The sequence below is a fragment of the Myodes glareolus genome, chromosome 3 (genome assembly GCF_982192425.1).
Source record: "Myodes glareolus chromosome 3, mMyoGla1.1, whole genome shotgun sequence".
Classification (NCBI taxonomy): Eukaryota; Metazoa; Chordata; class Mammalia; order Rodentia; family Cricetidae; genus Myodes; species Myodes glareolus.
Genome location: NC_142028.1, coordinates 80,150,819 through 80,165,465, shown reverse-complemented (window position 1 = coordinate 80,165,465; position 14,647 = coordinate 80,150,819). Strand labels below are relative to the sequence as shown.

Sequence of the window (14,647 nt, the reverse complement as noted above, 5' to 3'; positions counted from 1 at the left end):
CATTTTTCTAATTCATCTTCAACTAACCTCAAGGAAGACTCCAACAAGTGTTTGAATTGAGGCTCATGTGCATGGGATGGATGAATGGATGGATGGATGGACGGACGGACGGACGGACGGATGGATGGATGGATGGATGGACAGATGGATAGTGGATGGGTAGATAGATGGATAGATGGATGGATGGACAGATGGATGGATGCGTAAAAATCACAGAACACATCTAACTTCCCATCATCTGTTAAAGAGCCCCCCTGAAAAAAGGAGGCTGGAGCTACTCTATGCCAAGATAGTTTTTGGTAGAAGTCACCACATTAGTCCAAATTTTCAACTACCCCAGTGAATCCATCCTCCATCGTCAGCACTTTAGGCTCCCAGCCCCACCTACCCTGGTTGCTGACCATTCCCTGCTGTCTATAAGAAGCAGGCCAGTGAATTAAACTTGAGGATGGAAAAAAATCAACATACAAAACTATCCCAAGATTTTTGTGGATAATGAATGGTCGAGAGTTCTCACCCTGGTTTTTCCTCTCTTAGTGCATCAATATATTGAAAATGGCCCAGCCAAGAAAACTATTGCCTCTCTTTACCTGGATCTTAAATCTGTCTTCTAAGACATCTTATTTTAATTGAAAATGTTCAATCAATCTTTACTCTCCTTCACCTTTGTCCTGCTCCTTCACTCAGTCAGGGTGAGTGTAAGAAATACTCTGGAGTGAATAAAGCTTTGTGGATGGAGGGGGGAAGGGAAGGAAGTCTTTCCTAGATGAGAACCACCTTTAAAATTGCCTTTGCAACAGAGCCCATCCAAAGTGATTAGCTTTGTGGAACAGCCCAATTCCTTTGTAGATATTCAAGGGTGTTGGTGAGCAAGGCAACTACTTTTGTGGTACCTCGAGTCTGCCTCTTAGTATAGACAGTAAGGAAGAGATGAGACTTCTCTTTCCCTCATTCATTCATTCATTCACCATTAAGTCAGCCCTATGCCACCTGCCAACTACATCCAGTCACCCACTGCGGCCCAGAAAATCTGTGAAGCAGGCATTTCACAGACAAAGACATAAAGGCTCAGGGAGATGGAGTGGCTTGTGCTAGATCACTCTGTGTCTAGTTCTCTATTTCTTTGTTAAACACTCTTCCCCTAAAATTTATGGCTTAAAACAATGCTGTCTGTAGCATTGTATCTCATTCATTTCCCGGCTACTCAGACCCAATTAATCACACAGAAACCATATTAAGTACAACACTGTTTGGACAATGACTCTGACATATTTCTAGCTAACTCTTACATCTGAATTAACCCATTTCTATTAGTCTGTGTACTACCACATGCCTGTGGTTTACTGGGTAAGGTTCTAGTTGGTGTCCTTCTCCTTCAGTCGCTCCGTGGTGTCTCCTTGACTCCGCCCACTTTCTCTCTATATTTCTGTTCAGATTTCCTCCCTGGTTTTACTCTACTACGCCATTGGCCAAAACAACTTTAGTCATAACCAATAAAAGCAGCCCATATGCAGAAGGACATTCCACATCAGCTATCCTTTCATGCTCTCTGTGGGTCAGCTGTTTGGATGGGTCTCAGTAGAAGGGTCTTTTATGGAGTCTGATTCAGTTGTAGGAAAGGAGTGTCTGGGGATGGAATGACAGCATGCTGTAGAAGTGAAGGCTGGCCTAAACTTCAAGAGTCTATCCTCTGTTTCTTTGCCTAGTCCCAGGACCTTAGGGTTCTCAGTCTGCTTGTTCATAAGCTCAGGACCCTAGCTTGAGCACACCATAACACAAAGTTCATTTCCTTTGCTGTAGCTGACCTTGCCGTAAGAGTCTCACAATGTCATTTCCACTCGTGTCGTTCTTTTGGTTCTAAGCCAGTTTAAAGTCTGTGAAAATTTGAGGGGAAAGAACAAGGATCATGCCTTTCAGTGAAAGGAGTATCAAGGTCATCCTGGAGGAGCATGCGAGACCAGAGACAACACTGCAGACATCTTTGGAAATTAAAATCTGCTATGCATAGCATGTGGCAGAACCAGGATTTGGGTTAAACACATCTGTTTCCAAAAATGTCTGCTGCAGCTTACCAGCTCAGTCCACAGGGACCTCTCATTTCTCCCGTGCCCTGAAGCTATTTCTTTCAACACGCATAACCACGATTTGGTCTCTCTGTGCCAACTAGAGACTGTCTGGGTTGAAGCAGCCAGCTTGCCTCTGCAGGCCCTGGCCACGAGACACCCTCTGGGGGCTGCTAGTCTGAGAGGCCGTGCTCAGTGCCAGCTTGTGGACTTCTCAGAGAAGGGGATGGAGAAGGTCAGACACATCTAGAGAAAGAAAGCAGGTAGCAGTCCCAGAGCACAGCACGCCTGTGGTGAAGCTCGCTGTCGTAAACAACAGACCTGCTGTTTCTCCTCCTCCCACCACGTTCTGACCTGGGATGACTCAGGCTCTGACAGAAAAGGTGCCTTCAAGTTGAGAAACAGTCCAAGGCAGTGGAAACTCATAGTCTGGAATCAGACTTGCCCGGATTTGACTCCTGGTTTGACCATTATCAGCTACATGACATTGGATAAGTTCCTTCACCTATCACAGCCCAAGACAGATAAAGAAAATGTTGTGTAGATGTATGTGGGAATGGAAAACCATTTCTGTGCTCTTGTCACAGAACAGCCTCCTCAGCTGTCCTGTCTTTACAGCTAGGCTAGGAGCAGTCCTTCTCCAGAGGCTCCCTGGGACTAGCAGCCTCGGGGTGCTGCTACTATGTGTGACACCCTGTATCCTCAGCTCCATTAGTCCTGGGTCAGTGCTGTGAATCTTCTCCACCAGACAAGTGGGGCTCCAGATGGTTTATTAGGTAGGAAAAAGGTAGATGCAAATGTGAAATGGTGTAGGTCCCAGAGAGGCAAGGCCTGGGTTTAAATCCCAGTTCCAGCATTTGTAAGGTGTGTAGCCTTAGGGAAAGTCACTTACCCTGTCTGAACAGTAGGAACAATAATAGCCTTCTCCCATTGGGTTGTCATGAGGTTGCCTAGCACATATTAAGTGCTGCTTAGCTATTGGGTGTTACTAGTCATTTTTTTTCCCATGCAACTGTCAGGTAAGCACATAGGTATTTAGATGATTGAGTCAAGCAAAGTAGACCTCTTTCCCATAGATTGTATGGACAAGAAGGGCTATTGCAAAGGACTGGTTGAAATTCAGTATTGCTGAGTAGTCTGACTGGCAGAGAACTATGCAAACATGCCATGGAAGACCTAGGAGGACCCTGTCCCAGCAAAGGCACCAAGGAGGATATGCCCACTAATGTGAGAACTGAATGGAAGTCTGGGTGCTGGGAAAGATCTGGTTCTATAAGGCATGCTTGGCATGATGGTCTACTGGGCTACATGGCGACAACAGACTTAGGAGTTACAGGATTAGAAGAGTAGGAACTGCAAAGGGATGGGAGGCATGAGGTAGCAAGAGGAGAGTTGAGAACATAACCAAGGGCCAAACTCTGAACAGCAGCTGGAAGACACTAAGGGTTTTAGTCAATGAGTAACTCTACTGAGTCTGCAATAGAGAATACAGCCCCTGACTTCACTATCGAAAGCATCCCATAGAGGGCAATTCTGGGACAGGAGGCCCAGTGAACAAGATGGCAATTGTCCAGGCAAAAGGTGATGCTGACCTATTCTGGGGAATGGAGAGAGGTAGAGGAAATCAAGAGATGAGAAGTCTCATGGGGAAGCTTGACAGTTTGGGTGTTTGTAGCTGATGGGCGTGGGGTGGAGGAAGCACTGTGAGTAAACACTTAATGTCTACCCTGTGAGGTCAATTCTAAAGCCATGGTGTTAGGGAGCAAGGACAATACTCTCAGCCCTGGGATGACAGCAGGGAAGATCCAGGAAGATCTAATGAAGAGGTAGTGGCTATCTCTTCATACTGTATATTAGCTAAGGGAGAGTTAGAAAGGCCCTTTGGGCAAAGGAAATAACAGAGAGCCCAGAAATGTGGCTACCATGCATAAAGCAGATACACAGTTGTATTAATTGATCCCAGGGTGTTAATATCAGTATAGAACTGGAGCTTTCTCCTGCCCTGGGGAAATTTGTGATTCAATAAATAGGCTACCAATCTATACCCTAGGACTTCACTATTTGTCAAACAGCAAGGGGAAATGGAATTCTATTTAGAGTCTGGGAGCTTTCCTGAGATTACTCTCAAGAGAGATGCCTGGTCCTTGAAGGTCAGGCAAACCCTACTCTGTATGAAACAAAGGGTCTCTTGGCTTTGAGACTTGCTCATAAGTTTTCATTCTGGACTACTTGAGGCCAGACTGGAAAAGCCCAGTATACCTAAAAGTTAGGTGCACAGATTCTGGAGTATGGTTACTTAAACCCCAATGCCCACTCCCTACCTTTGCTTCTTTTCTGTGCATTTTAGTTTCTTGTCTATGAAATGAAGATCATACTTATACTGAAGGTTTTGTGAGGACCAAGAAGACGATGCACGCCAAAACCCTAGAGTGGGGAGCAATGACACTATCTTTACCATTGCTCTATTTGTATATTTATTTATTTATTTATTTATTTATTTATTTATTTATTTATTTATTTATTTATAACTAGGCCTCTTCTCAACCTGCTCAGTCTCTTTTCAAAGCTGCTCCTTAACACACATCTGCAGATATGAAACTGGGAAGGAATGTGGCGAGAACATTTCTAGATTATTACCGGCTGAATCCCTTGGTTGAGAGGATGACAGTCCCCATACCAAGACTTCGGTAAGTTTTAGAGCCAAACAATCAGGCTCAGGTTCTGTTTCACTAGGTCTGTGCTCAGGAAGGCTTCTCTTAGCTTTCTGATGTCCCTCAGTTTGCCACCTGTGCCACAGGAAGTCCGATCCCAGCTCTATCACAAGAATCAGTAAGGGCCCAGAAGGTGTTGTCTACACAGAGGCAACCACGAAGCTTCATCTCCTTCAGCTTCTGAGATGTCAGCACAGATTGCCAAACAGCCTCCCATGGTCCAGGGCAAGGCAAGGCAAGGCAAGGCGGTACCTTACTCACCAGGTTGGTCAGGCTGAATGATGCCTCCGGGCCCACAATACAGCAAACTGCATCTCTGAGCTCCAGTACACAGCCTGCATAGCAGTATAGTCATGCATGGTGGGCCATCTCATTTCAGGCCCATCTTAGGAATTGCCAGAGATGGGGCACTGCTAATCAGTCAAGATCTAAGTTAGCCTGGCTATTTACATATCCCACCCCACATGATCACTCATCCTCTAAGGTCCCCAAACGAACTCAATTCTTCATTCTTCTAGTTTATTCTTCAGACATGGTTGTACATACTTTTCAGGCTATTGTGGGCTTTACATTCCAACACTAGTACCAGGTGTATGAGTATTTCATCAGTCTACGATGGTCCCCTTCCCTTAATACTTGAAGGTTTGGGTTACAGAGAACACACCCCTAAGAAGTCCCATCTTGCTCCTCTGATGGACCCACTTGTAAATCCAAGGAGGAGAGAAGATAGGGATCGGAGCATCCATCTTGTCTGAGGGCTGAACAGCAGCTGGAAGTTCTGGGAGTTCCCATGTGTGCTGGTAGAGCACTCACTGAGCATCTGGGCAGTGACATCCAGTGGCATCTGGAATGTGCTAGCACTGCCCTACCTCTGGGCCTCATTTCCTGTTCCCCTAGTGGTCCAGGCTCCTGGAATGATGTGGCAATGTCCAACTCTCTACTCCTGCCAGACCATTCTCTCCACTGATGTTCGCTGTCTTCCTCAGTGCCTCGGGAGCTTAGCACAGTGAATCTTCCTCCATCACCTATTATTAACAATAAAAAATATAAGTCAGCGTTATGCATTGTATGAAGTACTTTGTGTACTTAGTCCATGTATGTCTCGTACCCAGAAAGGATCAGAAGATTGCCTGAAGTCACAGGTTCTACAGCACAAACAGGGTTTAATATTCTAAAACCATCTGAACTCTCCTGCAATAGAGCTCCATCAGAGAACTGTCTTGGGCACTCATGAGCAATGTTTCTTGACCTCTTAAAACCTTTCTACACCTTCCTATTAAACAGAAATAATAACAACCACTTAATATGGTTCTGAAGATTAGGTACAAGCTTAGGACAATGCCTAGCACACAAAAGATAGCCCTGAATGTTTTCTAAGTTTCCGATTTCTGCCAGCTTATGACAGCCTGTGACAAGTCCTGTGACTTCCCTGGTTGGACTGGCCCCGGCTCCATAATTCAGCGAGTTGTACCTCTCTAAGGCCTGATCTACACAGTCTTCTTGGCTGCGTGCTCCAATGACACCATGTCTCAGATTGGGAACAGATCATCTGGGGACTTTATGTCCACCATTCTGGGGTATTAAAAACCCCTGCATGAGGATTGTCTCTGTTTCTTCTCTACCCCCTTGCAGTACATACTTGTACATACTTGCATGGATACACCCATCCATTCCATCACTTACAAACCTACCGAAGACAGCACATTGCACCCAGCTCTGGTGGGAGGGAGGTATGGGGTGAGCTGGGGATTAAGGTATGACCCTGCCTGCCTTTGAGGAGCTCACCTCTGGAGGAAAGTGCTCAGTTCTTTCTTAGGAGTCACTCTTGATTGGCTAAAGTTCTTAAACATTTAAGGCTTTGTAAAACTCAAAAGAATTCTTAGCATCTCATTTACAAGTTAATTTAGGGATTATCTCTTTTGGGTCCTCTGTCAGCCTGCATAAAAATTATCTTCATCCTTCACCGCTTTTTTTCCTTCTTGTATGTGTCATGGTCACAGATCAGTGAAGTAGTGCTAACAGTCTGGGGGGACATCAGTGAGCATGACAAGAGAGGACATTGAAACCTAGGGAACAGAAGGGGTGTTAAGGCCAGGATTGGAGCCCAGGGCCTGACCCCTGTGGAATACTCAGGCTCAGTTGAGAGGGGTTCTTTCAAATTGGGAGGGAGCTTGAAACTGAGTTAGATCGATGCAGGGTTGTTTTCCTCCCAAGAGCCCCGGCTTTCAACTGCCCATGACATCCCTGATCCTGAGCTTTGAGGTTCTCTTCTGCAAAAACTTCTTTCCTCACTAGGCCAGACTTGAAGAGTTGAGGCAAATACACCCACTTATAAATTAGGAAAAGCAAATTAGCTCCCTACTTACCCCTGCCCTTCCGTCTGGGCCTGGGTGATCCCCTGGGTGCTGCACTCAACTCCAGATTGGTAAGTAACCAATTTCCAGGACTATAGGCTCCTATTTGAATTTGAATGCTTCCCCCTTTGTATGATTTTCCACCCAAGCATCAAATAGCTTAAGTGAAAGAGCAGTTCTGGTTGTAAAGGAAAATTACATGTTTTTACTCAAAATTAATCTTTGTTTTCTCCCATCTCCATGGGTAATTGCCATATGTCACTTTCTACCCGTATGCTGGTGGAAGCCTGTTGGCATTCTGGGGTGCTGGGCCGCCCCTCAGGAAGAAGTCCTGGGGAGAGGCGGCAATGTGGGCATGGGAGCTCAGCTCCGCCTTGATTAGGAAAGCTGAGACCCTGTATTTATTTTCAGTCATAGTGTCACGGCTATAAGAGCTAAAACCAAAGGGGATAAAATTAGACAGGGAAAAATGAGTGGACCAAGAATACTTCAGTAGGTGAGGCAGAGCATGAATACAGAGGTAAGCTGGCCTTGATCAAGTAGATTCAGGCTCGACTACAGGCCAGGAGCACTGACTGCTGCATAGTGACGTCATGACATACGTATATAAGGAGCACATCTTTTGCTAGGCCTGTGATGAGCCCTAAAGGAACATAGACAGCATCCGTTCATTGGGAGCTCCAGTTGAGAACATGCAAAACACAACAAAACTTAGCTGTGGACAATAAGTATACACAATACATATCAGATATGATCTCACTCATGGCTCCTTATTACCTTCAAAGTAATATTCCAACTCCTCTTCTTGCTACTCAAGACCTTCACCAATGACTTAATTTAAATCAATGATTAAATTTCATATCCTGCCCCCTACCATACCCTTGACCTTGGGAATAGCTGCTTTCAAAGACTTCCTGCCATATGCATCACCTGAACACATCTATTTTTACACTGCTATAACTTGTTCACCCCTTTCCTTTATTCCTTTCGTTTTGTAGGTTCTGAATTCCTACTAACTCATTAAAACTTTATCCAAATGTCACATTGTGTTTTTCTGTTCCTCTTCCTGCTTAAGAAAGAGCTGTTTCCTCAGCTGGCCTCCGAGTTATATTTCATACACATACCCTATGCTGTCTTGTCTGGACGGCCTCGTTCTTGAATCCTTAGTACATGGTGCATAGCTTGTATATGTTAAGACCTAAATAACGTTTATGACAGCAACTGAATATACAGTGGTAGAACTGGACGGGGGATATCAAACCCCCTCCCTCAAGCTGTCTACCCTTTGGAGTGTGTTATTACTCCCATATACAACCTTGAAGGTACGTGACAGCTGACAGGCACATCTCAAGAAGGCTTCAGAGAGGAAGTGAGATTTGGACTTTTTTTAAAATTTTTTTGAGACAGGGTTTCTCTATACCTTTGGTGCCTGTCCTGGAACTAGCTCTTTGTAGACCAAGCTGACCTCAAACTCACAGACATCCCCCTGCCTCTACCTCCCGAGTGCTGGGATTAAAGGCATGCACCACTACTACCCGACTTGGACCTGGTTTTTTAAGGACATGAAGAGTTGAGATCGAGGGAATAGAAAGAAAATTATGCTAACCCAAGTTGGGAAGGCAAAAAGAAGCAGGACTCAAGAAAGCCTACAGCAATCGGTGAGGTGAGTGTGGTTAGAGAAGTGGTGACGTCAGGATAACCTTAAGACTCAAAGTCCCTTGCATTTGCCACTCAGCCCAGAAGCACCTACTCCACACCAAGCCTGATTTGGGAATTAGAGAATAAAACCAAACACATCAAACTCAAAGTTTTATGACTTACATAGTCATGCAACGCCCCAGGAAATAGTGGTTTAGGTATTAAGTGGTGACCAAAGAACTGTAGAAGTCTTGGCTTCTAAAGCAGATGAATCTAAAGAAATAGGGAAGGGGACAGAGGTGAAAGCCATCTGCTGTTCAGGGCTTCCTTTCCTTCTCTGGATCCCCATCTTTAATTACAGAGACACTCTGCCTTTCCAGCCACCCCATCTGCCTTGATCTGTGCCAGTAACAATAAACCCAAGCTTGTCTCTCTAGGGACCTTACATCTTCTCTGTCCTATAGAAACATATCTGCCTTGTGTCCTCTGCCCCTCTGAGGTGTGAAGAACTACTCTCCCCAGTGATCTGTGGATGGATGGCACCTGGTAATCTAGGTACCTCTTCTCCACCACCAGAGTCTACAAGGCAGAAAGAACATGCATTCTTCTCCTGTTTGGAAAAGAACAAAATAGATTCTTATATCTAGGCAGGGACTCTTTTAACATCATACTGTCTCAGGCTGGGGAGATGGTTATAGCAACTCTGTTACATGTGTGAGACCCTGACTTCTGCCACTAGTGCCGAAAAAAATCCTAACCAACCAACCAACCAAAACAAAACAAGACAAAAAACCCCTGAAAAGATCACACTGTCTGTAGATGGCAGTCCAAGCATGAGCTTTTGTAAGACTAGAGTGTTAAGGAGAAAGGGATCTAGGCTCATAGCACCTGCAGCAGACAGTCTCCTCATGTTGGTCAGATCTTCAAGGTTTGTCAAGGCCGGGTGTCCACTGTACGTGAACTGGCCCCAACTCCACCTTCACTTGGTTTGGACTAATCAACCATGAATAAAAGCAGTCGTGCCAAGGTCAAAGCGCAATGGCCACAAGACACATCTTCAATCCTAATCCAAACAGCCTACTTCATTTCTATTTCCAGTGGTCACCATTCTGACTTCATGTTGTAATCTTCAGTTTGAGCGGTTGTTTTGCACAGTTCTGGGCTCCACTAAGCCGAAACAAGTTGAGGACAGCATCGATGTCTGTCTGTGTCTTTGGCATGGCCAAAGTCTCTGGGGCCACAGTCAACAAATTATAGTAGGGAAGAGAAGCTTCTAGGGGCACTCACTCACAATCTCTAATTTAACTTCACGACTCTGCTGGAAGACTGGGCTAGTTTATTCTCATTGTACAAATGAAGTTCAGAGAAATTCAATTCCTTGCCCAAGGCCACACTTTTGAATTCAGCCAACTTGGGAATTCAGAGCAGTTCTTTGAGGCTTAAAATTAAGACCAGTCTTTCCACTGGGAATAAATCTTAAATCCAGTGACTACATAAATCAATTTGTCCATCAAAAATATAACAAATAAGGTACTGAATAAGGTAAAATGCAACAGTGAATAAAATCGGTTCCTGCTCCACGGGAGCTCATTATCTCTTATGTGAACAAAATCACTGACTGATGATGGTAATATTACTGTGTTGGGTGCTGGTTGTGGGGACATAGAGGCAAAACAGACACACTTCCATTCGCTGAAATCTCCAAGCATGCTAGGAAGACAGACATTAGGAGTTGCTGTGACAGGCTGAACAATAAAACCAGGATTCTAAAGTCCCTGGTGGTCATACAGGGGATGTCAGAATGATGGCCCAGCCCGGCCTGCCAAGTGCTCTCTCTCCTCCAGCCAAGTGCTCTTCCTCCTCCCCTCTCCTCTTCTTCCTCCTTCTCCACCCCCCACCTCTCTCTCATTCAAAAGGGATTTCCCAAGCCCATAGGACACCAAGACAGGCCTCCTTTCAAACTATAGCTTTCTCTGTGTTCCCACTCCCTTCTCATGTGTAATGTTGAATTAGTTGGAATCCAAGTGGCAGGATATCAGATTGGAGCTGTAGGAGAGTTAAATTTCTCCAGGTCTCAAATGAAGCAATGCGTGCATGCATCCTTCCATCCATTGGCTGACCAGTCATGCATCCTACAGTCATTCATTGAGCTCCTATGCCTGCTTTATACCAGACCTGGCCTGGGTTCTGGGGACGTAGAGAAAAAGATGGCAAGCCCGCTGTACCTAGGAGGTCCCTGTCCAGCATGGAAGATGGAATGCAAGCAAGTGAACTGGTTGCAGTGTGTATATGGGCTGTCTTCTCTTTCTGTTGTTTCCCATTTGCAGGAAAGAAAACCCCCCTCCTTACAAGCACCTGTCTCTGCGGGGCTCAGCCAGCAATGTCCCCAGCAGCAAAGGGGACAAGAAGAGCTCACTGAACCACAAAGACCCTTCAACCCCCTTTTAAAGACATGGCGCCTGGAAGCATTGTGGGGACAGGAAAATGAATTTCCTGTTGGGACACGAAATTAAGTACCATTCCCTGGTTTCCAAGACAGGAGTTGTCAGCATATTGCATATGCTAGTGAAAGGGAGGGGGGAAAGAGAGACATCTTATCTTTGATTTTTCCCTTTTCCCAATGGGAAATCAATTGTGAGCCCTCAACTCAAGGCTGAGGGGAGTAGGAGAGTGAAGTCAGCACAGACTTCATCTTCCAAGACAGAGGCAAACCCACACACTCCTCTCAAGAGGTCCCACAGGTCTCACGTTGGTTCCCCATTAGCCCTACTTCACCTTTTAAAGTTATATAGTCACTGTGCAGGTGACTTCACTTAAAACAGGCTGCGATTGTTTCTAGGTTAGGAGTACAGTCTCCATATTTTCTGACCCAAAGCAACAGCAACACACATGCACGCCAAAGGCAAACAGGCTGTTGTGAACAATGGGGCAGAGTGTTTAAACTCAAGAGTGGTCTCAGAAGCATGGTCACTGTATCTATAAGCCTCATGCTCACTCACTCCCTCAAGCCCCAGCATGCAACTTCAGAAAGCTGTTCTGAAAGCCATTTCTCAACTTCCCAGGTAGTTTAATCGAAACTCTAGCTCCCCAGACAAAAAAGCGTTGCTCACTCCTTCCAGAGAACTACTGTGGCTAAGGTTTGCAGTCCCTGCTGACAAGGATCAGGGGAGGTGAGCACTGATAATCTGCACTGGGGACAGGGTGACTACCAGGTAAGGGGACTGCAAGAGACAAAGGAATGCACCCTGGCAGGTAGGAGTGATAAAAGAAAATGACAGCAGAAGCAATCCCCAAGGCGGAGCAAGCCAAATAGTGTGCATTTTCCTGAAGCTTAAAGTGCCTTTGTGTGATGAATGGGTCCAGGGGAGTCTACTCCCTTCCTGTCTGTGGAAGCAGCAGGCTGAGTCACCATGGCAGCCTGCTAATTAAAATGACCTCCCGGAAATGAGGATTAGGAGATAGGGAGAGGGAGGGAGGCTCCTGGGAGATGGGGCCTTCAGCACACAATTCCAGTTAAACATTCTTTGCGTTTGCCACGGAGATTTTCAAAGTTTATTGCAAAAATCAAGAGCAAAGCTTGTTTTCTCTTTCGCATATTGGTTTTCCGAAATGGTAACAAAGAACCATATGTTAGTTTGCTATGAATGTTCCATTGTATATATAGCAACCTTCCTGGGTTTCTATTTCCCAAATAAAGTGGTTTGTGCAGCACCTCTGTTCCTTTGAGTGTTCTTGGCGCCCTTCCCTTTTGGTTTCCTACTCTTGGAGGACAACCAGCCAAACCTAATTAGAGTTAATCTTTTTGAGATCAGGGGCTTTGTCAAAATGCAGAAGAATGGTCAGACTTGAACTCTCTATAGTTCCTATGTCAGAATTCTGGGGAGCTTGACAATGCACCTGGCTCAACATTACCACCTTCAGGCAGTTTTACAAATAATAGGATCACTTTAGGTATTGTGCACTGCTGTACCCAGTCCATGGGGACACACTCCCCCCCCCCCCCCGCCCTCCGCCAATAAAAAGGCAGCAGGGAGACCAACTCACCAAAATGCAAAAACAAGGTTTATTATCATGCACGTGTACGAGCTGGCAGAGACCTAGTCGGCACAGCAGTCAGAGGAGGTACCCCACCCTTCTAGAGAGCACTATTTAAAGGCAAAATCTAGAGAAGTTACATCAGCAGGGTTTGGGTTGACAGGTTCAGTCCTGATTGTCTAGGGGTGTCCTGGTGAAAAGCGATGGGTGTGTGCTGGCAGGTGATCCTATCAACAACGGTTGGAACATTAGGAATTTCCTTTGGATGGTCAGTTCCTGGGTGGTGCCTGGGTAGTCTCAGTTTATGGTCTTTCTTGTAACCAGGAATTGCTTCAGGGAAAACTACCGAGGCTCAGGCCTCTATTAAGCTTATCATGGCTGGGTTCTACCTGGACAAGAGGCATAGAATAAGATTGTAGCTTAGACCCGCTTTCTTTCGTGTGCATGTTTTGTAACCATACATGACTGCCGTATCTTTAAAAGCTTCTCGGCTAATTAGAACCCAGGTTAAAACTTGGAGACAGGCAGTCCAGGTCCTAATTCCAAATTCAAACCCTGGCTTTATGTCTCAGCATCGGTGTAACCATCGGCGTAATGTGGAACAGTCATTTTACCCCCGTGGATCTCAGTTCGCACACTTGTGAAATAGCAATAGCAACACCCATCTCACTCTAACAGTTGTGAAGATTTGATGAACTTAAGCGTGCATCAGTCAGAAAGCTTATATGCTCATTAACTGAGTAGTGAGGAATTCAGAGGAAATCGGAGTAAGAATGGACCCCTCTCATGGAGAAAGAAGGGTCACGTCACCGTCTTTAGAGGGATGCTGTATTTGAAGCTGGGTGCACGACAGCATCATCCCTCATCTGGGGCTCTGGAAGGAAATGGCATGAGGCAGGAGATTACATTTCTGTCAGATAATCGAGTTTACACTATTCAATATCATTAAACACCAGACACAGGAATTTAAGTATCTGTGAATTATAGCTTATTTACCACATTGATGTCTAGCATTCCTTAGAGGGAAAAAGGTAGACTACAGGCTTGCAGTGGTCTCTGTGTTGACCAAACAGGTAAGAAAAGACTGTCCAGGGGTTGTCAGTGTCCTTGCTTGAGGTCTTGGCCAGATCACTTCCTCCATGGTGCTCTTGCATAAGGGCATATTTCTGACATCAAGCTGGTGAAGAAAATCTTTCAGTGCGGAAGAGGAAGATAGCACCAAACAGACAGGTGAGCCAGACCGAGACTTCTCGTCCACCCATCACATCTAGCCAATCTTCTCCAGTAACCCAGCCTATTTCTGTCCCAGGTTAGAATACACATGGGTAGACCCGCCCCCAGTTCGGTGCATTTCTGACAAGGAAAATGAGACAACTATGCAGGAAAGAAAGTGGGGAGGAACACGCTAGTCTCTGCTGATTCTCACCCACTCATGAGTGGATTCTCACTACTCATGGGGCGGGGAGGGGCGGGGGCAAGGGGAGTTTTGCTCTATTTCAGAGGTGCTGAACCACAAAGGATGCACATTTGCTCTCCAAAGTTGCAGCCATCGAGCTACAAACTCCCAGTTTCCCAGATGCCAGGGCCCATAGACCTGGAGGCAGATCACTCACCTTAGGGTGCCATTGCCTTGCACAGGGGACTCCTTTAGCTGGGCACATTCCCTGTCCTTTCCAACAGGGACAACAGACAGGGCATAGGACAAGCTCATGTCTTGTCAGTGTGCCTCAGTGACAAACCCAAGGCCTGCCCTGGAGAATCACACCTCATTGTTCTAAATAGAAAGAGCGGGAATAAGCAGGGAGGTGGGAGATCAACACTTGTTAGGCATAGAGTCAGATTCACC

At 45.7% G+C, this 14,647-nt stretch overlaps 1 protein-coding gene across 2 annotated transcripts in view; it reads left to right on the top strand.

Moving 5' to 3' along the window:
- The window catches only part of LOC125412531 (BEN domain-containing protein 5), a 1,187,626-nt gene extending 1,175,149 nt beyond the window's left edge, over positions 1-12,477 (top strand). Inside the window, exons 12-13 of one of the 2 annotated variants that reach the window (XM_048453388.3) lie at positions 4,654-4,750; positions 11,094-12,477. In XM_048453388.3, coding sequence (XP_048309345.2) covers positions 4,654-4,750; positions 11,094-11,214 — 218 coding nt within the window. In that variant the 3' untranslated portion in view covers positions 11,215-12,477. Of the gene's footprint in view, positions 1-4,653; positions 4,751-5,671; positions 5,835-11,093 lie in introns of those variants that run through there. The other variant, XM_048453389.3, reaches the window with a different exon arrangement.
- The last annotated feature ends 2,170 nt before the right edge of the window (positions 12,478-14,647 follow it).